The sequence below is a fragment of the Balaenoptera physalus genome (genome assembly GCF_965194825.1).
Source record: "Balaenoptera physalus genome assembly, chromosome: 7".
In the NCBI taxonomy this organism is placed as follows: Eukaryota; Metazoa; Chordata; class Mammalia; order Artiodactyla; family Balaenopteridae; genus Balaenoptera; species Balaenoptera physalus.
In genome coordinates, this window is record NC_138886.1 from 70,233,856 (window position 1) to 70,257,907 (window position 24,052).

Here is a 24,052-nt window from a genome sequence, read left to right on the forward strand (position 1 = left end):
AGATGACGTTTGGAACTATTTGGGAGGTTGAGACTATATGTGCAGAGAGGATGAAGGGTGGGACTAGCATAGATCTTTGAGGAACACCAATTCCCTAAGGTGAGAGTGTGGAGTCAACAAAGAAAGGAGAGGAGGAGGAGCAGAAAAGCAGACGATGGTGGTGACACAGAGACCAGATGAAGGTCAGACTTTAAAATGGCGGGTGTAATAACAAGTATCTGATGCTTCGGACCTGTCAGCCAAGGCTGCTTCACATTGATCTCTAACCTCAGTAAGATGTAGCTTATTGGCATTATCTTATGACCTAGTAAGTATTTTAAGAAATTAATCTCAATTTTCAAAATATTTTTTTCCTCTCATTTGTTTTAAACAAGGGTCTTAGAAGACCCTTAAGGCTTAATAGACCCTTAAGGCTTAATAGATTAAGCATTCAGCTTTATATATATAATCAGGGTTTTTCATTGGAGAGTTTTATTCACTTCTTCAAAACATCATTTTATATGGATAAGTTGCATAAAAATTTGGAATCTGTTTGCATCAAAATGCTTTTAATTTCAGCATGATGTAAATTTAAACTTAATATATTACTTTCTACTTAATATTGATAAATATCTCTGTGCCAATGCACTGATTGCATTTTGTTTTGATGCCCACTAGAGATCCATAGGTATTTGTAATCTAGTGTTTGGTACATCCGTGAGAATATTTCATTTGCTAGTAGAATTTAAAAATTTGTGTGTGTGCTTTGCACAGTACTTAAAAAGATGATCCTATTTTAATTCACAGAGGTAGAATTTTTGTATAACAAAATGATGAGCTCAGTAAAGCACAAATATGGCATTATATCAATATCTTTTGGGGACTTCCCTGGCAGTCCAGTGGTTAAGACTTCGCCTTCCAATGCAGGGGTGTGGGTTCGATCCCTCGTTGGGGAGCTAAGATCCCACATGCCTCAGGGCCAAAAAACCAAAACATAAAAAAAACAGAAGCAATATTGTAACAAATTCAATAAAGACTTTAAAAATGGTCCACATCAAAAAAAAAATCTTAAAAAAATATGTATCTTTTGAGTGGGCATGAAATAATGGCTTTCACTCCTTTGTGCATACCTGTCACAATAACAACTATCATTGCTATGTTTAATATGTCCCTGGTGCTTTAAATAATCTGCTCACTTAAGATAACTTTATGACTTATTATATTCTCATTATATAGAGCACATAACATGCGATGGTATGTTGAATGGAATATAGTAGTCTCATTATTCCTATTGTAAAGCTGAGAAAACTGTACTATAGGAAAAAGAAAACAATTGCCCTAAATCATGCATGAAGTTGAAGGAAGACTAAGGAGATGCCGAGCTAACAAATTTACTGGTCACCTGAGAAGACAAGAGTAACCCACAAGAGAAGATGCAGCAAGACTGTCATTTTCAAACCGTTTTACTGGCACAAGTATGTTCAGCTTATTACATTTATCCCTTTTATTAACAACTCTGAGGACCAATGATGTCCCTAACAGTGTGCAGGATACTGGGTGGGAATAAGAAGTGTAGCTGGAGAGTGAGCTGAGTACGGTACCTGATGCAGATGGAGATCCCTTTCCTAAGCCTGGTAAGACTATGCTGTTCCACTCCCGGGTTTGCTAAGACCCTATACTGCTCTGCCTCCCCTTTGGCCTCCTCTTGTCCCTGCTTGCTCAACCACAAACATGGCCAGGAATTGTGCGTCCCTGCTACTCCAGAGCCTGTCCCATGAGAAAGGAAAGGCAAAAAGTCCTCAGTTGTACACTTTCATTAAGGCTAAATTGAGAACTGGGGAGCTGAGCTGCTTTGCCCAGCTTTCATCAGGATGCAAGAAGGCCTTGGAGTTAGATGAAAGTTATTCTCCATCAAAATATTTGGGGTCCTCTGGTTTGTTCCATTTCTTTCTGAACTTGAGACCTCAGGAATGCCAAATTCCAGTGCTGTTTTGGGGAGTATGTGAAGTTTCTTGTCTCTGTTCCTAGAGGCTGATTGGGACATTTGGGAATCTATGTGCCTGTGTAACCCCAAACATTCCAACCCACGGCTGTTTACAGATCAATATCATGATGGAGAAGGGGAAGGACTGGGAAGTCCAGTTCCTGAGACTCGTTCTTTAATGGATTTTCTCAATTTGTAAAGCCCCTCAGTATTTGTCAAGTTCCTATGCTTTTGTATTTGCTTTGTGAAGGGCTGTATTCATCCTGACACAAATGAAGGTGGCTGAGATGGTAGAGGGTGTGCAAGGCCACTGTCAGACTCCCTCCCTAACCTTCCTTGGCCTCAGACACTCAAAGTCAGCTCTCAATCAGAATTGGAGAACCTTTTCTTTTCTCTCAACCCAGTTCCCAGACTACTGCATGTGGGCTCTTCGTTGCGGCATGCAGGATCTAGTTCCCTGACCAGGGATGGAAGCCAGGCCCCCTGTATTGGGAGAGCAGAGTCTTAGCCACTGGACCACCAGGGAAGTCCCTGTATTAACTGATGATTGTTTTTAGGTTACTTTCCTCTAAAAAAAAAAAATCAAAGTTACCCGAAGCAGAATTGGATTAGTTATATTCACCTCTAGGTCCTGAGGGCAACACACGACCTGGCTAGAGGAAGTCTATTTTTATTTCTAACGTGAAAATCATAATGATGGGTCAAGGAATTGTAACATACATTCTTTAATCAGGTTGCACGTTCAGTCTTGGTGTTTCTTTTTTAAAGAAAAAAAGCAAAACAGGAAGTTTTCTATAGTAAGAATTTAATGAATGAAGAAAAATGATAAACTGACTAAATACAAAGTATGTATTTTTTCTCTTAACCACAATGTATACATGCACATAATATTATATGAACAAAAATAATTTAAATCTTTATAAATAGTGAAATAAGTATTAAACTTGATAAATAAATATTTAAGTAGATAATAAATAGATAGATCAGCATGGGCATCTGTGATGGACTAGTGCCTGTAGAGTAGAACATCATGTTGCTTAATATTCCTGAAAACACTTGACAAATTAATTCAATTCAGGGCGTGATGAGAGCAGAAATGAGAGTCTTTGACATGGCAGCACAGGTGGAAGTGTGGTCTTGTTAGGCAGTGAGAATCATTTCCGTGTTGAAGCAGGTGTGTGTCATTCCTTCCTCCTGAGTCTTTCTTGCAAGTTTGTTGATGAAGAGAAGGATCTCATGACTTCTGCTCTGACAATCTCCCAGGCACAAGGGCTGTATTTCTTCTCTTGCAGATAGGCAGTGATTCTGTGGAAGTATTTCCTCACAGCCAGGATGGAGTCCTCCTTCAGCAGGGGAGTCCCTTCCAGCCCCGCCTCCTGCATCAGACAGGCTTGCAGGTCAGTGAGCTGCTGATAAAGTGCAGTGCAGAACTTGTCCAGGAGGGTCTCTTCCCAAGCGGCAGCCGAGCCCTCCGTGCTGAAGAGCCGGAAGGTCTGCTGGATCGTCTCATGGACGACAGCGATGGCTTGAGCCTTCTGGAACTGGTTGCCACCAAACGCCTCCTGGGGGAATCCAAAGTCATTTCTGTCCTTCAGGCAGGAGAAGGGAGAGATTCTCCTCATCTGTTGCAGGAGCATCAGGTTCCTCCTGCTAGCCAGGCTGTGGGTCTGAGGCAGGTCGCAGCCCAGAGAGCAGGTGGAGTTGCAGCTGAGCAGCACCAGGGCCAGGAGTAAGGACAAGGTTGGGGCCATCGGGGACCTTGTAGATGCTGCTGGCCTGGCTGAGATGGGAACTCTGTGAAACCTGCTCTCTAGGTTCTCTGAAGACCTTCCTTCATGCCTGGGTCTTAAATGGGAATGAATTTGTTTCCATTTTCTGAACGTTCCCTCTTACTTTCTACTTCTGTTTTTGCTTTTCAATTTGCACTCTCCAGATAGGTTAGGGCAGCGTTTCTCAACCACTGTTTTTCATCCTTGCCTCCCCTTCTCCTGCCCACAGAGCCTTTTTAGATATTATTTTTCCATATGGCCCCCCTATGAAATTTTGATACACAGATATACTGTGTCCATCGATATGTACTCCATGCATATCTTTACTTTATAAATAGAAAAAGAAAGTGAAATTTTATTCTTTTTATTCAATGCAGGGGTGAGTATGACAAAAAAAATTTAGGCTAAAAATTAACTGTAAAAGCTACTGCAATTAATTTAACATTTTGGTTAATTGTGCAGAATGACTTTTAATGTAATACATTTACTTAATAAATAGGAATGTATCAAATTACATATTCAATAAAAATTTATACAAATACTTCATAAGAATACCAATGTATAGATATATTTAAAAATCTATCGAAACTGCTAAAACCATTGAAAATTTAAATGATTTTCTTAACATTTATTTTTAGGTAATTATTACTTTTGATTCATATCATAAAATGGTTTCTAACTTCACTAGCTGCTAGATATTCATCTAGATATTCTCAACAACTTTTTCTCTTTAGGGCTAGACATAATTATTGATCTCCTAGGTAGCTTTTTTAGAATTAAGTAATAAAATACAACCTATTTGTGCTTAATTCCCGATGCCCACATCACACTGAGGCTCAAACATAAGCAAAATCCACAAGACAGACAAGGACAGCTCATAAGTAAGCCAAGCCCACCTCTCACATTATGACTTTGAGTTCAAGCATATGATGGAGAGAAAGTCCTCTAATGAAACATCAAGCCACCAGAGCTTGTAGCACTGATCCTGCATATTGTGTATCTTCCATGCACTCAATGTCAATGCCTCTCATCTCATACACAAGAAAACCCAAAGAGAACAATGAATACAAAGGAATGAGATTTTGCTGGATAGGGTTGAGCCTTGGAGTGCCACCCACCATTGTAGTAGCTGAGATTTGTTCGCACCCCTAAGAACTAATGTTTGCACCCATGGGAGCAATCTGCTCCCCAATGAGAATGCATGATCTAGGAATCATCATCAATTTGAATCTTTCTCTGTATTTTTGCACTGAATTTCAGATTCCCCAAAGGACTGTCCAAGGTTCCAATCCAAGCCTATTCTTTTCAAACAAAAGAAAACCATCTTTGTAATTAATTGAGAACTGGATAAATATTGATTGGTATCATGGAAAGAATTAACTTTCAACTCTGATCATGAATTCTTTTATTTTGCAGTGGATGTTCTGTGGCCTCAGCCCTCTTCAATTCCGATCTTTCAATAAATAATAGGTATGTGACCATCTTTGGCAAATCAGCTCTGTAGCAACTGGGCTCTGTCGTATTCTCTGTGGTATCCTCGGCACCAGGCCCAGTGTAATCACACCACAAGTCATTTTAACCAAAGCAGTTTCTCAGATGTTTTCCTTCTAATGGAAGGCAGTTACGAATGACCAAGCTATTTTCATTTATCACGGTCATATTGGCCATGATTATAATAGACAGTGGATAGTAGTTCCACTCTATTCCTACTGGTATCAGTCATGCCTACTGAGTTTGTTGCTAAAACCACTAGGATTCTCTTCCCTTTAAGGTGCATATGGCCCTGGGGATTCAAGTTGTAAGAGCAGCACAATTTTCAGCCTTTGCCCGGCACTCTATTAAACTCAGGAGGATGGCCTCGTCGCTAATTTGTCCTCTACTAGGTCCTGACAGAATATAACCAGCTTGGTGTCACATACAGAGCCACGTATCTGAAGTCAGACTCTCCCTGATTCACACAGGTCACAGCAACCAGACAATTAACCGCGTTACTCTTCGGTGGATCTTTACAGATGTGGCAATGACTACCTATATACTGAGATTCTTTGGAGACTCCTCACAAAGACTGATGAACGATCATTTTCATCCTGTGTCTTCATTCCCTTCCAAGGGACGATGGGGTCCATTTCAGTTTGATTTCCAAATTTTGACACATAATAATTAAAGCATTACTGCAGGTTGAAAATCAAGAGTTTGGATTCTGAGTCCTCGGTCTGCTCTTTTGGCCTGATAAATTGCTCATTCTTCTTTATTTACATGAATATATTGTCTCTTCTGGATGCCAAGACATGTAGCCTTCAGTGCCCTTTCTGGTCTGAATGTTTCTGTCCCCACAAAATTCGTATTTGGAAGTCCTAACCGCCAAAGTGATGGTATCAGGTGGCGGGCCCTTTAGGACTTGATTAGGGTGTGAAGATGGAGGCCTCACGAATGGAGTTAGTGCCCTTATCAAAGAGGTCAGAGATAAATGCCTCCCTCTCCTGCTGTATGATGATACAAGGAGAACTCTGCAGTGTGAGACGTGAAGCAGGCTCTCACCAGAACTGGACCACGCTGACAGCCAGATCTTGGATTTCCAGACTCTGGAGCTGTGAGCAATACATTTCTGCTCTTTACAAACTACCCAGTCTATGCTCTTTTGTTGAAGAAGCCCAAATAGTAAGACATGACCTGACTTACTGTGTCCTCAGAATACCTCCCAGGAGTCTGTAAAATACCTAAAGCGAGAGACACCGTCTTACCCAACCCCGTTTCCTAGACAGCTAGTCCAGTCCCTATCATTTCCAGAGCTCAATCCATACTCATGAAGGGACCAGTGATGATAGTAATAGGAGAAGGAACAATACCAACATATATTAGATAGATATGATATGAGAGGACGATAATCTACAGAGACTTTGTAAATTCTTCATGGTTCTACAAGGGAAGTGATAATGGAATATTGTGTGAGATATTTTTTTAAAGATCATGTGCAGGAATATTTTCTTCTTCAAGTTTGCATTTTCAGTACTTAGAAGAGCAGGATGAGAATCACGGGCCTGGACGCAAATGGGAGAGTTGCTCTCCACTTTTTCTTCAGTCATCCTCAAGTACTTGCAAGGAACTGCCTGATCATACTTTTCTCGTCTCCCTCAGGCACTAAGGAAACAACTTGTGTCTACATTTGTGGATATTTTCCTCGTAGGCTATGCCTTTGGGCATCAACTTGAATGCTTCTTTCAAACAGTCTATGATACTGTGAACTCTGAGTGACATCCGTGTCATCTTCCCCAAGCTGAACTTGTGGAATAAGAATTTGGCTCTGATTGTGGGTGTGTTGTGTTTTAGTTTTCTTTATTTCAGCAAATGAACAATAAAAATACATGAAATCATAATACCACTGAGTCTGAGGATAAACTTCCAAACTTGACTGTTTTCTTTCTTTTAAGGCAGAACTAGACGATGAGAGATTTTTAAACTTTTTATTTCAGACTGGAGTATATCTGATTAACAATGCTGTGCTAGCCTCAGGTGTACAGCAAAGTGATTCAGCCACACGCATACATGCAGCCATTCTTTCTCAAACTCGCCTCCCATCTAGGTTGCCACATAATACTGAGCAGAGTTCCCTGTGCTACACAGTAGGTCCCTGTTGGCCATCCATCCCAAATATAGCAGTGTGTTTATGTCAATCCCAAACTCCCCAACTATCCCTCCCACACACCCTTCTCCCCGGTAACCATAAGTTTGTTCTGTTAGTCTGTGAGTCCGTTTGTGTTTTGTAAATAAGTTCATTTGTATCATTTTTTTTAGATTCCACATATAAACGATATTTCTCTTTCTCTGTGGGTCAGATTGTTTTTTAACGAAGTGTGTGCAAGCAAGAACATTAGTTGTTCCTCTCCACCCACACCCAGAACTTCATTAGGACAAATAGTGTAAAGCTATTAGTACTTTACAGGTGGTCTTATGCACTGAACTTGTCTCCTCGTCCATTAATCATCCAATAATTTCCCAACGTCTTTGCAGTGTGATTTCCACAAGGATAAATCCAGGCCATGTAATGTGAGCAGAAGTGCTCTTGCGCTGTATAGTCCTGGCCCTTGAAAACCTCCCATGTGATGCACCAGACATTTTTTCCTTTACCACTGAGTGGAATAGACTCAAGTACTGCAGAAAAATTTGGAGTCACCTGTTGATGATGGAAAAATCCACAAAACAGGGGGTACCCATGTCCCCGAATCACTCTTTGGAGAGCAACTTAGAACATCCATCTGATCAGGAATGCCTGCCTTGTGTTCTTATACCAGGGAAAGATAAGACTATTATGATCAAATTCCTGACAGCATTCTGTTTATCTGTTACAGCAGTCAGCCTTAAGTTACCTGACAAATATCTCTTAACACCACACTATCCAAAAATCCTTTCTATACTTCATATGTTGAAAATAGCAAATACCCCTCCCAAAACTTAAAGTGATCTTTTAAATTACGTTATAAAATTATTCATACAAGAAAAGAGATTGGGGCTTCCCTGGTGGCGCAGTGGTTTAGAATCTGCCTGCTAATGCAGGGGACAGGGTGTTCGAGCCCTGGTCTGGAAAGATCCCACATGCCGCGGAGAAACTAGGCCCGTGAGCCACAATTGCTGAGCCTGCACGTCTGGAGCCTGTGCTCCGCAGCGGGAGAGGCCGCGATAATGAGAGGCCCCCTCACCTCGATGAAGAGTGGCCCCCACTTGCCGCAACTAGAGAGAAAGCCCTCGCACAGAAACGAAGACCCAACACAGCCATAAATAAATAAATTAATTTAATTAAATAAATATTTAAAAAAGAAAAAAAGAAAGGAGATTGTGTTCTTCTGTCAAAAACTTTTTTAAAATCATGATTTTCATTTCAGACATTTTTCAGCCTGTGAGGAAACACAAGTCGAGGTTGCTTTGGACTTGAACACTAATGTAATTGAATGAAAAGTGTCACGAGTATAAAAAATATTCTGTATTTGTTGACATTTCTTTGAGGATTCTTACATAAGGGAAAGGCACCTTTCAATTTCCACTCTGACAACCTCCCAGGCACAGGGGCTGTATTCCTTTGCCTTCAGGTAGACATGGATTCCGTGGAAATACTCCCGGGCAGCCAGTCCCAAATCTCGACAATCTAGATTGTCTTTTTTCAGCTGCTCCAGTCGGTGCAGCCTCAGATGAAGGCTGGAGAGAAGTTTCTCGAGGAGGGTGTTGTTCCAGGCAGCACGGCTGTCCTCCGTGGCGAAGAGGTTGAAGATCTGCTGGAGCATCAGATGGTGGTGACAGGTGCCTTGAGTCATCTGGATTGGGGTGATATTCTCTCTTTTCCAAGGACATTTGAAGTCGGTTCTGTCCTTTAGGCACCACTGAGAGGGGATCCTTTGCATCTGTCCCAAATGTTGGAAGACTTCCTTGTTTTCCTGGCTATGGCTTCTAGGCAAGTTCCAGCCAAGAGAGCAAGCAGGGATGGAGCAGAGCATCACTCCTGCCACTAGCAAATAGATCTGGGCCATTGAGAATGAGTGATTCACTAGATGGCCGCCAGGGGGCGCGCGGGCACCGCCAAACAATTAGTGGGCAGCTTCCTTCCCTGGAACTGTGGACGCGTCCTTCCCTAGGCGGCCGGTGGAGGGCGCAGGGTTTGTTTGGGAAACGCCGACTACTGAGTTTGCAGTCTGCGGCTGTCTTCTGCGGTTCGAGAGACAGGGCGAAACGTAGTCTCTGAGGCTGCTTTAATAGTCAGCATAGCGCGCGAAACACCTTCGTTTACTCGGTGCCGAGTGTTGAAGAGGAAGCCTTGTCGCGGCCTGGCCAGCGACATTTTTGTCTGGTTGGGAACCGGAACCTTGCGTTTTCGGGGCTTCCCCTGAGTTTTGCGCTTTATTTTCTCACAGAAACTTGAGCGAGGCAATTTTGGGGAAAGAAGCCTTTTTCTGAGCGGTCTGAGGTGGGGAATCAGAGCGATTCCCAGCCTCAGAGAAAGGGGAGCCGAGTTTACAGATTCGGGCTCGTTTCTGGCGCGAGGCAGCGAAGGCTCAGAGAAAAGGGAACGCGGCGGCGGCGGCGATGGGACGACAGGACGATGTTGGGGCCGCCCTGCGGGTGAGTCGGAGCGCGGCCACCACCGGGGCCGAGGACGCGGGAGCTGAGCGCCCCTGTAGATGCTCTGGGACTTCATGGTGTCTTTCAGGGATACAGCGTTAAAGTGAGGGAGAAAGTACTGAATATCTGAAAAGCAGGAATATTAAAACACTCACAGCATTTTATTTGTTGTATTTTAAAGTTAATTTTATATTTAACTTAATTCATATCATATTTAAATTAAATATTTTAAATGTTTCATATTTTTATAATAAATTTATGTTAAAATATTTTCAATATTAAGCATAGAATATTAAAATATATTTTCATATTAAAATAGAGCATTTTATTAAACTTTATTTAAACTATTGTCTTTATACTAAAGTATTTAATATAATTAATTATTTGTTTATTTTAGGCTGGGTTTATTTATTTTAGGCTGGGTTGATTTGTTTTAGGCTGGGTTCAGTCTTTGTTGCGGTGCGCGGGCTTCTCATTGCGGTGGCTTCTCTTGTTGCGGAGCACGGGCTCTGGGCGCGCAGGCTCAGTATTTGCGGCTCGCGGGCTCCAGAGCACAGGCTCAGTAGCAGCAGCACGTGGACTTAGTTGCTCCAAGGCACGTGGGACCTTCCTAGACCAGGGATCAAACCCGTGTGCCCTGCGTAGGCAGGTGGATTCTTAACCACTGCGCCACCAGGGAAATCCCAAGTGTTTAATGCAGTTTTACTTTTCTACCTTTAATGGAAGCCAACTCATTAATACTTTCAAGATTACTTTTCCACTTGTTTTTAATTGAGGGAATTACCATGTTTGACGATTTCTAATGACCCCGTGATAGTCTTAACTGATTTTTAACTCATGTTCCTGAAATGTCTTTCCCAGGACCTCACCTTGACTATATGGTTAGAAAGAAGGGTTGGTGTGTACAAGCAACTGAGGACATTTAGCAGGTCAGACTTTTTCATTTTTCTTTAGTAAGAATTTTATACACTAAGTGGAATTTGCCCAAATTTCATTTACATCATGAAGGCTTACTTTGTAAGACTGTCAGGGCCATGCAAATGGAGGTCAACTTCATTTCTTTACTTAAAATTTTTATATTTTGTTCCTCGTGCATATTTTGGTATTAATTTTCATTTTAAAATATTGCATTAAAACATCCTTTATCTTGATGACTTAGATTTGGTGCCTTCTTACCATTCGTGCTTAAGAGAAGTACCAGCTTAACATTGCCCTAATGCTAACCCAGGAAATAGCTTTTGAATTAAGAGTATTGTGCTGTTCCATGGCTGAAAATCTAGGAATGCTTTACTTCTCATCACTCTCTCCCCCATATATATATTTCTAACCCTTTTCCTGGTCTCTACAACATTATTTTAATGTCTTTTTTTTAAGGAAGAAAAAACCCTTTTGACTGCCTTCATCTGATTTTCTCAACCCACACCCCCTTGGCTATGGTAACCAGAAATCTGATCTCTTTTGCTCTGAGGTTATGTGTTTGTTTTGAAAGTATAATTTAATCTGTGTCTTAAAAATTAACACCAGAGGTGGTCTGAAACAAAATAAGGTGAGGAAAAGGACTATTTATCTCATTTATACTAGTCACAAAGCAGCCTTTTTTTTTTTTTTTTTTTTTTTGTGGGGAGGAGGTCAAAACACTTTCTTAGATGCTGCAAAGAGCTTCAGATACCATAGGAGTTCTCCTTAATGTACCGGGCCCTGCTCTAAGGGTAGAGACTAGGTCTCTACTCCTTCGCAGGCCGACAGGCAATCCCTCTCCTAGAGTTTGCATTTGGGGGCCTCAACATGCAGACCCCTGAGTGTTAAGGAACCTGTAGTCAGAGCTTCTCTTGGCTGGGCTGAGGGTGGACTATACAGGTTACCATTTGTTATATTAATACAAAAGGCTGCTATCATTCACTCTGTTCAAATTCTCAGCCTATACTTGGCAAACTTTATTTTATTTGATCTAGGCAATGTCTTGTGTGACCACAAATAAAGTTGTCTCCATTTTTTAAAAGAGGAAATGAAAATCTGATGTCATTTAAATTCAGGAGCCCCAGATTTTGGTCAGAGTGGAGCTTTCTGCTACTCCCAGTCTCTCCTCTTCATCAGCTCTGAGCACTGGCCCTCAGCTGCACTGAGCACGCGGTGCTGCCTTCATCCTAATCCTGCCTCTGAAGTCTGTCCTCCCTGCTCCCTGGAGGGCAGTCACCATCCCTGCCTTACTTTCCTGGAATCCACATTGCCAAGCGCATTGTCACATATATGTGCAGTCAGAACATTTCTGGTGACAGAATGAAGAGAACTGCATGAATTCACCCTTGCTGTTCATTTTTAGGTCACCATTATCTGTAAACTGTCAGAAAATGTGAGCTATGGTCCTGTAAAGAAATGTAGAAGAATTTAAATCTAATGTATCAGTCCCTTTAGAGGAAAATGCAGCGAGGTGAGGCTAGTTGTATTTTGGTGCAATTTAAGAAGTGGCAAAATAGAGTACAGGGTCAAACCTCTAAGTATTCTTATCAGAATTGAAAAAGAGATATATTGAGACTCAGGTTTTTATTTCAACCTTGGGTCTCATTTAGATGAATACATCCTATTGGATTGACACTCTTTCATGTTCCAGGAGTGTGTTTAATTTCCAGTGCAATAAAAGAAGAATTGAAGTTGTGACATTCTATGTTGCTCATAAATGGAAGACAAATTGCAAAAACATGGGAACAACACTGGGATAAGTAGAGAAATGACAATCCTGGCCTATTTAAGAGTCTCATTTGCAGGCAGGTACTCAGAGCAGCTGGATACAGGCTCCCACAGCCAGACACCTGCATCACCAGGCTCACCGGGGCCTGCCACCCTCCTCACTGATGACACCCAGGATGATGTTCTCCAGCCCTGTCTGTACCCTTAGCTGTGCCCGGCCCCGAACCACGGCCTGCCAAAGCAGGAGACCCTCACAGTCCTGCCCCTAACAGGGAGAATCTTCTTTGTTTTCCTGCCTGAAGGACAAGAAGGTTTTCAGGTTGCATCAGCACCAGCTGGCTGACAGCCAGTTCCAAAACGCTCAGGCCGCCTCATTCTCCATGAGACGATACAGCACTTCTCCTTCGTCTTCAGCACAAACAGCTGAAGTTCCTCACTGGGCTTGATCAACAGTGGGAAGATCGGGAGACTCGTTTGGTGCAGGAGATGGGGAGGAAAAGACCGTCCTGGTCAATGAGGACTCCAGCCTGACTTTGAAGAACTCCTTCCAAAGGACCAGGCTCGATCTGAAAAGAGAGTCCATAGCTGTTGTGCCCAGGACAATATGAGAGTGGAAGTTAAGGCGTGAAAATCAGAGTGTGCTTTCCCTGTATGTTCAACCTCAGAGAACCCAGGAGTAGGAAAAGGAGACCTGGACCCAGTCTTCTACAATGGAGTCTTCTCTGCTTAGAGGTGGCCTCAAGCGCGTCAATATTCGCTCAGTTCAATGACTTTTCTTCTGATTCAGTTGTAAATGCATTCAGTCATCTCAGCACATTGTTTTCAATAGTAAGTGGAAACAATACTTTTGAATGGAGAGAAAATTTATTTTTAATGTGTAATAATTAGAAATTATTTCTCTATGATGATTGTTATATTTACCAAATTTATTCTTCATATTATGATATGGTCAGCTTTGTGTCTTATTTTCCTTTGCTTTGGGGGTGCAAAAGGTATATTTTAAGTGTTAGGTTTAACTCCTACTCTTAAAGAAAAGCAGAGTGTCCTTAAACCTTTAATCTGCCTTAAAATCCAAAAGGAACATAAATAGTTTTATTCATTTCACTGGTTCTTAAAGTATTTTGAAGTATCTCTGCTTTCAGGATTTTACTGGTGTTTTTTAATATATTGGTAGATAAAACAAAGATATTACTTTCTTAATGGAGCACTCTGTCAGAGAAGACAGGCCTTAAAGAGTAAAAAATTAGCTTGAAACCCTTTTGAAGCAGATGCACAAGGCATTATGACAGGTTATAGCAGCTGGAGCTATTCTCTTTTACTTGTTCTTTCTCGGAGAAAGCATGTCTAATGGTTGCTGATTCAGTTTCAGCAGTTGCATGATCAATAAACTGTGAAATATATTATAGAATCATGGAATTTAAACTTCAACAAAGAAGTGTAAATATCCCTTGTATTGTTGGCACTGTGGTGGGTGCCAGGTACAATGAAAATAGTAGACACATTGCCTGCTATCACAGAGCTTGCAGTCTGGTGGAGATATGGGTAACTAGGTGTTCAATTAAAGGAATGCTAATGCTGTGACAGGGAAAGTACAGGCTCCTGGGAGTATGTGGGCTTGCATGGATCAGGGAAAGCTTCTGCAAGAGCAGTTGGTAAGCTGGCATCCCAGGGGTCTGCAGGAGTTTGCCGGGTAATTGCATGATGGTCAGTTTTGGCCATGTATGGAGATCATCTAGGGTAGCAGGTAAATATGAGGGTTTGGAGCTAATGACATTTGTTTGGAGATGTGAACCTGGGTAAAGACATGCATATGGAAGTCAACAGTCATAGAGATGACGTTTGGAACTATTTGGGAGGTTGAGACTATATGTGCAGAGAGGATGAAGGGTGGGACTAGCATAGATCTTTGAGGAACACCAATTCCCTAAGGTGAGAGTGTGGAGTCAACAAAGAAAGGAGAGGAGGAGGAGCAGAAAAGCAGACGATGGTGGTGACACAGAGACCAGATGAAGGTCAGACTTTAAAATGGCGGGTGTAATAACAAGTATCTGATGCTTCGGACATGTCAGCCAAGGCTGCTTCACATTGATCTCTAACCTCAGTAAGATGTAGCTTATTGGCAATATCTTATGACCTAGTAAGTATTTTAAGAAATTAATCTCAATTTTCAAAATATTTTTTTCCTCTCATTTGTTTTAAGCAAGGGTCTTAGAAGACCCTTAAGGCTTAATAGATTAAGCATTCAGCTTTATATATATAATCAGGGTTTTTCATTGGAGAGTTTTACTCACTTGTTCAAAATGTCATTTTATATGGATAAGTTGCATAAAAATTTGTAATCTGTTTGCATCGAAATGCTTTTAATTTCAGCATGATGTAAATTTAAACTTAATATATTACTTTCTACTTAATATTGATAAATATCTCTGTGCCAATGCACTGATTGCATTTTGTTTTGATGCCCACTAGAGACCCATAGGTATTTGTAATCTAGTGTTTGGTACATCCGTGAGAATATTTCATTTGCTAGTAGAATTTAAACTTTTGTGTGTATGCTTGGCACAATACTTAAAAAGATGATCCTATTTTAATTCACAGAGGTAGAATTTTTGCATAACAAAATGATGAGCTCAGTAAGGCACAAATATGGCATTATATCAATATCTTTTGGGGACTTCCCTGGCGGTCCAGTGGTTAAGACTTCACCTTCCAATGCAGGGGGTGTGGGTTTGAGCCCTCATTGGGGAGCTGAGATCCCACATGCCTTGCCACATGCCAAAAAACCAAAACATAAAAAAACCAGAAGCAATATTGTAACAAATTCAATAAAGACTTTAAAAATGGTCCGCATCAAAAAAAATCTTAAAAAAATATGTATCTTTTGAGTGGACATGAAATAATGGCTTTTACTCCTTTGTGCATACCTGTCACAATAACAACTATCATTGCTATGTTTAATATGTCCCTGGTGCTTTAAATAATCTGCTCACTTAAGATAACTTTATGACTTATTATATTCTCATTATATAGAGCACATAACATGCGATGGTATGTTGAATGGTATATAGTAGTCTCATTATCCCTATTGTAAAGCTGAGAAAACTGTACTATAGGAAAAAGAAAACAATTGCCCTAAATCATGCATGAAGTTGAAGGAAGACTAAGGAGATGCCGAGCTAACAAATTTTCTGGTCACCTGAGAAGACAAGAGTAACCCACAAGAGAAGATGCAGCAAGACTGTCATTTTCAAACCGTTTTACTGGCACAAGTATGTTCAGCTTATTACATTTATCCCTTTTATTAACAACTCTGAGGACCAATGATGTTCCTAACAGTGTGCAGGATACTGGGTGGGAATAAGAAGTGTAGCTGGAGAGTGAGCTGAGTACGGTACCTGATGCAGATGGAGATCCCTTTCCTAAGCCTGGTAAGACTATGCTGTTCCACTCCCAGGTTTGCTAAGACCCTGTACTGCTCTGCCTCCCCTTCGGCCTCTTCTTGTCCCTGCTTGCTCAACCACAAACATGGCCAGGAGTTGTGCATCCCTGCTGCTCCAGAGCCTGTCCCATGAGAAAGGAACGGCGAAAAGTCCTCAGTTATACACTTTCATTAAGGCTAAATTGAGAACTGGGGAGCTGAGCTGCTTTGCCCAGCTTTCATCAGGATGCAAGAAGGCCTTGGAGTTAGATGAAAGTTATTCTCCATCAAAATACTTGGGGTCCTCTGGTTTGTTCCATTTCCCTCTGAACTTGAGACCTCAGGAATGCCAAATTCCAGTGCTGTTTTGGGGAGTATGTGAAGTTTCTTGTCTCTGTTCCTAGAGGCTGATTGGGACATTTGGGAATCTATGTGCCAGTGTAACCCCAAACATTCCAACCCACGGCTGTTTACAGATCAGTGTCATGATGGAGAAGGGGAAGGACTGGGAAGTCCAGTTCCTGAGACTCGTTCTTTAATGGATTTTCTCAATTTGTAAAGCCCCTCAGTATTTGTCAAGTTCCTATGCTTTTGTATTTGCTTTGTGAAGGGCTGTATTCATCATGACAGAAATGAATGCGGCTGAGATGGTAGAGGGTGTGCAACGCCACTGTCAGACTCCCTCCCTAACCTTCCTCTGCTTCAAACACTCAAAGTCAGCTCTCAATCAGAACTGGAGAACCTCTTTTCTCTAAACCCAGTTCCCGGACTACTGCATCCTTCCCCCAAATGCAGCAGAGACAAAAGAAAACACTCTTTTTTAGAAGAAACAATTTACTTGTGAAGAATGTACTTTGCTGTTTTTGAGAGAGACCATTTTGTTTCCAGAAGATGCTTTACCCCAAGGCTTCCTTCCATAATCTGTTCCCAATGGGACTCCCTCGTGTCAGCCTCTTGCTGGACTAGGACCCTGGAATTCCACACGGCCAGCTAGCAAGAGGGATGCCTGAGATGACAGAAGATATGAATCACCTTTCTGAAGAGAGGGTGGGGCTGGTGTCACGTGAGTGCCTTTCAGGTGAGCTCTACAAACCAAAAATAGGAGCCTGGGTGTGTCCAGCGAGAGTGGAAGCAAAGAGAGAGTGGAACATGCTGAGTAGACTGTTCCATTGGGAAGAGATTCTTTCAAGATTAATGCCCAGGAACTAGAATTCGAGGTTGGAGGTTCAGTGACACTAATAGTAAGGTCCATGTGTGTAGAGCGGTGTCATTTTAAAGCTCTTTCACACACATTGCCCCAGGCAATCATCACAACAATCCTGGGACTCTCCCAGACACAGACTATGAAACTTAGGGAGGTTAACTTGTCCGAGTCATTACCCCAAATTTTGCCACCAAAACAGTCATTGTTCCACCACGTCTCACACTGTCACTTGGTGGGTAAGTGCCATGGCCCAGCTTTCACATGGATGAGCAGAGCGTGGGTTAGAAGTGTCCCAGGTCCTGACTTCTTTGCTTTCTTGCTCTGAGTGTCTCCTCTGGGGGGGCCATTATTTTCTGAGAGTACAGGCTGTAGGAGGTGACATTGCCAGCAATTATAGACCTGGGACTGTATGGAAAAGAGAACTAAGATCAAACCCGGGAGGGCCCAGGATTAGAGAGCAGAACCTTACCTTTCATAGCTCCTGCTTTTTTCTTCCTGCTTCTGTGTTGCTGCTGAAAGACCAAAAAATGAAAGAGTTCAGGAGCTATTTTGTGCCTTTCTCATACTAAAGAAGCAACAAACATTATTAATGAAAAATGTTTGTGACTTTTTGCATTATTTGAGGTCTCTGTTATTTCCATATTATTCATTTTTAAAATAGATCCAAGTATTTTCTACTGATCCTTCTTTCTCAAAGAATTTTTACTAATTCGTAGAAAATCTTTCAGAAGTATAATACACAAGGACTTCCCTGGTGGCAGAGTGGTTAAGAATCCGCCTGCCAATGTAGGGGACACGGGTTCAAGCCCTGGTCTGGGAAGATCCCACATGCCGCGGAGCAACTAAGCCCGTGCGCCACAACTACTGAGCCTGCGCTCTAGAGCCCGCGAGCCACAACGACTGAAGCCTGCATGCCTAGAGTCCATGCTTCGTGACAAGAGAAACCACTGCAATGAGAGGCCACTGCACACCACAAGGAAGAGTAGCCCCCGCTCGCCGCAACGAAGACCCAATGCAGCCAAAAATAAAATGTAAATAAACAAATTTATTTTTTAAAAAAGAAGTATAATACACAGAAATTGCAAGTATCTTCAACATACAGCACAAGGAAATTTCACACACTGAATACCTTGTGAAACTAGCACCCAAGTTAAAAGTAATAGATTTTGCCCAGGACGTAGCACGTTTCTTATGTTGCCTTCCAGTTGCTACCTCAGAGCAGCTCTCCTTCTCCTCCCCGAGGGTAGCCACTCTGTGACTCTAACAGTCCTGCTTATTTCTGACAGACACACTTTTATGCCTCTTGTGTATATTTACTCATTGAAACCTGAGAATAATCCTATGAAAAAATACTACTATTGTCCCCATATTAAAGATGAGGAAACTAGGGAGCTTAGTGTTTGTGTTATTTGTCAAGGTCAAGCTGCTATTAATAGCAGAGCTGGGATCCAGTGCCATGAACCCTGGCTCCTTCTCACAGAGGTTTTGAAAATCCTTGAACTCTCCTTTCACTTGTGCTCTCTTCCTGTGGCTTTCACTCTAACAGAAGCCTTGAAGCTGGAAACGTGCACAGAACCAGAGCAGCTGTGTGGCTGGTCAGTGAGTTGGAGGGACTGAAGGTATGTATAAGGGAAGAATGGTTCAGTAAAGCAGGACTGGGGAGAAGGCGGGAGGAAGGTGCCAGGATCGGCAGTCAACACCATATGTCACCAGCTACCCTGAAGGAGATGACTCCTTCCCCCAGGTATTTGCACCGACCACTCTTTCCTGGTGGGTATAAATCAGTTACACCTATGACATCAGGACTAACCATTCTCCATAATTTCCAGGACTTCCCTCAATTCCATGGAATTCCACCTTTTGACAAGCATTTCCTGCAATGAAAGTGGTAGGACTGTTCCAAAGGACAAAATGGACAAATACTAGTCTGAAATAAATTTACATAGAAAAAAATAAGAATGTAGGTTTCAGAACTTAAAAATCTCAAGACGTTTTCTCTCATAAGAATTTAATAAATAAAACAAAATGCAAATTTAATGAAATGGAAAGGTGAATATTTTCTAAATTTTAATACTGTGTTAAGTATAAATATATTTATATAAAAATATAAAAATAAGATACAGAAATAAATAAATAAACAAATAAACAGAATAAATAAATAACAGGGTAGTCATTGCTTAGGGGCTGATGCCCCTGAAGCTGAATAATTTTAACATATACTTGCTTATTACTACTGACAAAGTATTAGCTGAATTAATACAATGAATTCTGTGATTAAAATTGAAATAAGAGCCTTCTGAAATGACCAAACACATATGTGCAAGGGTGATATGGCATCTTAGTCAATGAGAATAATTTCAAGGTGACCCCAGGTCTCTATCCATAATTCTTATCCTTTCTTGCAAGGTGTTTGATGAAGACAAGGATCTCATGATTTCCACTCTGACAATTTCCCAGGCACAGTCACTGTATTTCTTCTCTTTCAGGTAGAGATGGATTCCCTGGAAGTACCTCTTCACGGCCAGTGTAGGGCCCGTCACTCCCAGGGCAGTTTCTTCATCTCCCATCACCTGCACCAAGCAGGCGTCCAGGTCCTCCAGCTGCTGATGGAGTCCAGTGTGGAGTTTGTCCAGGAGGGAGGTGTCCCAGGCGGCAGAGGAGCGCTCTGTGTGGAAGAGGCGGAAGATCTGCTGGAGCATCTCGTGGAGGACAGAGGTGGCCTGGGCCTTTGGGAGCTGGCTGCCATCCACCGTGTCCTGGGGGAAACCGAAGTCTTTTCTATCTTTCAGACAGAAGTGAGGGGGTATTCTCCTCATTTGGCCCAGAAGCATGAAGTTCTTCCTGCTAATCCGCACGTGGTTCTGAGACAGGTTGCAGCCCAGAGATCCACCAGGGCCGTAGCTGAACATCACCAGGGCGGTCAGTAGAGAGAGCACGAAGGCCATGGGGCAAATGAGGCTGCAGCTGGCCTGGCTGAGACAGTCGTCTGGAGGAAACGTGCGGGTAGGTTCTCTGATGACATTCTTTCTAAGCAAGGCCATTAAATAGGGAACACAATAATTTTCATTTTCTAAACATTTCTATACACTTTTACTTCCTTTTTTGATTTTCACTTATGTATTCTCAGTATGGTCTACGAAGATGTCATCATTCTAAACTATTAATTTTGCAAGAAGTTTAATTTTCCTGTAATTTCAGATGTGCCCATCCAAATGGATATTTATTAATCAAATGAGAAAGGTTTTTGTCTTAAAGTCAGAAGTGATGTAGGTTTCTAAATACACACATTCTATATCTCTTTCATGCATAAATGTTGGTCTTCTCTGTTCCAGGAACAAATTTTTAGCCCTGATCTTAGGTTCCATTTTTACCTCTTACTTTACATAGGAAGGCAGGCTCTCTCAGCCGTATGGTTTCTGTATTTGCTTAGGGATTTACCAGATCACTCTGGCACAAGCTCTTTGAAACAAAAGATGGGTTTTGTTTAGTGTTTGGTTTAGAGAAGAGGCTGATTATTATGAGTCCATGAGCTTCTCCCATGTTTCCTTTCCTTCTAGAACATGTGCCTTCATGTCCATGTGGTCATGCTTCAGGGGACCACAAGGTCAGGACTATTATAGATATTGTCCTTTCTTTCCACCATTTTCTTACTGGAGACCTATAGTCCTCCACAGGCTGGGCCAATACCCCCACCATGAATCCTGGTTCTTTTCAGGAGAATATGGGTGTGGAGGTCCTAATTCCAAGAGAATTGTATTTCCCCAGCAGCACCTCACTCACAAGGGAGTGATCACATCTAGTCACACCCTCTCCTGTAGAGTGACAGAGTCCCCTTCCTAACATCCTGGACTCCCTCCCTGAGGGCAGGCTCACCACATCCCAAGGACTGTAAAATCTCTTTGCTGTGAAGGGGCTTGTTTATTTGTTGGGAAAATAATTCATCTTCCAGGACCCTCACCCTTGCCCCTGGAGTGTTTGTGTGAAGGACCCTAGTCCTCAGTGGTGACCTCCTCCCCTCCTGACCCGTGTCCTCAGGTATCAGAAGTGTCAGGAGCCCTCAGATGCTGAGAGCAAAAGTGTGTTTTCTCTCAGTAGGTGGAGGAATTATCCAATTCTAATCATTTCACCCTGAGTAGACACATAATGTTTATTTTGCCAAATACAAATTTTATTACTCAACTATTTTACTAAAACTAGTCAACACTTGTTATGCTCAAAGTTTCTGAGCTGGGGGCAGAGAATTCAGCGATGGTGTTGTCTCTCATTAAAGTTTATGTCACAGAAACCAGTGAGGTTCAGTTGTTCATTCAGTCAGTTGATGCCACTGGGCTTCTCCCTTCCTCTGTCTCTGTCTCCCTCTGAGAATGCAGGGCAGTGAGGCCCAGGATTAGGTCAGAGAGAAATCGCCTTCTTTCCTTTACTTGTGTGTAATTTTTCATTTAAAGTTTTTGTAACTTATATTCACTTAGCGACTTACTGGACAAGATTTGTCTTGCTGCTCCTGCCTTAGTTCTAATTCATGATGAGGTAAGAACAATAAAGGGAGGTAAAGAAAGGCAAAGGCGCTCCAGTCTCTATCATTTTCAAACTTTAGATTTTTTGTTTATCACTGCAACTGTCCTAGAAAGTAAAATTCGACAGCTGCCTTGTGGGCAAAAAGAAAACAAATATGAGTCTGAATGTCATGAATGAGAAAGAAGGGAAGTGATTTTCCCCTGACACAATGACAGATTCTAAGTTAGCAAACTTCAGGGCAGCACAGTTGGGGACGAGGCTATGTCAGAGGAGAAGGATGAGACCAATGTGAAAAACAGAAAGGCAGGAACATGCTTGCTTCTGCCAGAAGCTCAGAAAAGACCAAGTCCTGGGTCAGTTGACTGCCTTCAGCTTCGCAAGACCAGCTCCCTCATTTTTCTTTCATTTAATCCATGTATGATCAGTTTTGAGGAGAGAGGGAAGAAGTCACACCCACCAGCTCACAAGTGACTGGCAACCAGAACCCCAGTTGCTAGAACACTAACCCTGTCTGGGAGGATGAGCAAGATCAGTCTTGCTGAGCATCCGTCTGGGTGATAGATCCACTCAGGCAATGAGAAGGGTACTTTAAGAAAACTAGAATTAAAGGAAGGGAATTAGATGATTCCAAAAGATCCTGATCTTATCTGGTTAATAGTAATCATGATATTAAAAAGTAATAACTGAATTTTATTGCTTGCTATTAATGGACTCGCCACTTTCTAAGTTCTTTAAAATTTAGGGACTTCCCTGGCAGTCCAGTAGTTAAGACACCGAGCTTCCACTTCAGGGGGCACGGGTTTGATCCGTGGTCGGGGAACTAAGATCTCGCATGCCCCGTGGTGCAGCCAAAAAGTAGAAAAAAAAAAATTAACTCAACCCTCTCAATAACCCTATTTGGATCAAACTCACTTATACAACTGGAGAGAAATATAAATCTGGACCAATGAACTGTTCCAAATGTACCAAAGATACAAGGGCAAACCTTAGGGTGTTTACAGTGATTTGTCTGAAAGTGCCCATTAAAGAAAGTGAAGGCTGCACATGAACATGATATTTAGGAACCAACGAAATAAGCAGACAGAGGACAGTGAGATGACAAAGGACCCTTATTCCACTTCAGGTGCCAAAGGATTACTGTCTATGGTTTTGTAGGGCTACATGGGGTGTGGTCTGAGTCAACTGAACTGACTTTAGGTTCTAATCAAAATAGACAAAATCACTATTAAGTAGTTAGAAGGGAATAGATTTTTCTGCCTATTGGAAAAAAAAAAAAAAAGGAAGTTTCCTACTGGCCTAGTGGTTACGATCCGGCACTCTCACTGCTGTGGCCCGGATTCAATCCCCGGTGGGGGAACTGAGATCACACAAGCCACGCAGCGCCAAGTCTAAGATTTCGTGAGTGATTTCTTCCATGAAATATAGTAAAATAACTTTATTAACCCTAGAGGAGCTGACCCCTGGAATCTATGTATTTTTAACGGTTGAGTTTTCTTGTGAGTTTAAGAAAAAAAAAAAAGCACCTAACAATTTCTAGCCATGTGAGCTCTGATGTTTCTCCTTCAGGATGACAACTAAAAAGTCACTCACCATCTGGCTCTACAAGAATAAAGTCATTAGCCACAGCAGTCCCTGACCCCAACACACCCTGACAGGAGTTCAGGGTGGAGATCAGGAACGGGGCACTCTCTGCTCTGGGAAAAGTGACAGAATAGGCCTGCAGAGAGTTAGATAATTTCCTGAGAAAATTCTGTGAATCCAATTTTTTGCCACTTCTCATACTTCGAAAAGCACTAAAATCATTAATAGTGACAAATGCACCTCATGACTAGCAGCAAACTTCTACCAAGATGTGTCCTTGATTGCACGTATCCCCTTCACCACAATCACATATATACTGATGTCCCCATTATGTCCTTGGAGCAGTTCGTCAGAGCTGACTGAGAGGCTGTCCTCCAGGATATAGTCTTCAGTAAGTCCTCCCAAACAACTGAACTCCCAGCTCTTATGTTGTTATTTGTTTTCAGTCGACAAGGACCTCACTGATTTCCCAGAAGAGCTCCTCAGGTCAGCCTGCTGTGCTCATTCTCAATGAAGACACCTCCATTTCTCACCTACAGTCCAGACTGGACATCCTTTTGTTTACTGATAGAGTCCAAATAAGAATCTTTACTCTTTATTGTTCCAACTATTGGTTAAGATGTGGGTACCGAAGAGGCCTTATGTATGACCAAGACGGAAGAGCATATGTGCTTCCTAGACAGAAGCAGTGAAGGTTTTTAAAGGGCTCCTTAGCCGGGAGAGTCTGGCTTAAACTCCAGAGTCACCCTCATGGCCTTGTACAGTTGTCTTTATTTAAATTTCTAGCCTCAGCCCATTAAAACGTCATAAGA

At 42.0% G+C, this 24,052-nt stretch overlaps 1 protein-coding gene and 3 pseudogenes across 4 annotated transcripts in view; 1 reads left to right on the forward strand and 3 right to left on the reverse strand.

Moving 5' to 3' along the window:
* Positions 1-2,941: 2,941 nt before the first annotated feature.
* LOC309664756 (interferon alpha-1 pseudogene) lies at positions 2,942-4,337 on the reverse strand (annotated as a pseudogene). Its single transcript has one exon. The product of its transcript is annotated as an interferon alpha-1 pseudogene (transcript).
* Positions 4,338-8,377: 4,040 nt separating this feature from the next.
* On the reverse strand, positions 8,378-10,265 carry LOC309664761 (interferon alpha-17 pseudogene; annotated as a pseudogene). Its single transcript has one exon. The product of its transcript is annotated as an interferon alpha-17 pseudogene (transcript).
* Positions 10,266-16,222: 5,957 nt separating this feature from the next.
* LOC309664744 (interferon omega-1 pseudogene) lies at positions 16,223-20,188 on the reverse strand (annotated as a pseudogene). Its single transcript has one exon. The product of its transcript is annotated as an interferon omega-1 pseudogene (transcript).
* A 516-nt stretch (positions 20,189-20,704) lies between these two features.
* The window catches only part of LOC309664758 (uncharacterized protein), a gene marked incomplete at its 5' end in the record, with an annotated part of 83,587 nt that continues 80,239 nt past the window's right edge, over positions 20,705-24,052 (forward strand). The window contains one exon of the mRNA XM_082470528.1: positions 20,705-20,748. Within this exon, the coding sequence (XP_082326654.1) occupies positions 20,705-20,748 (44 nt within the window). The remainder of the gene's footprint in view (positions 20,749-24,052) is intronic.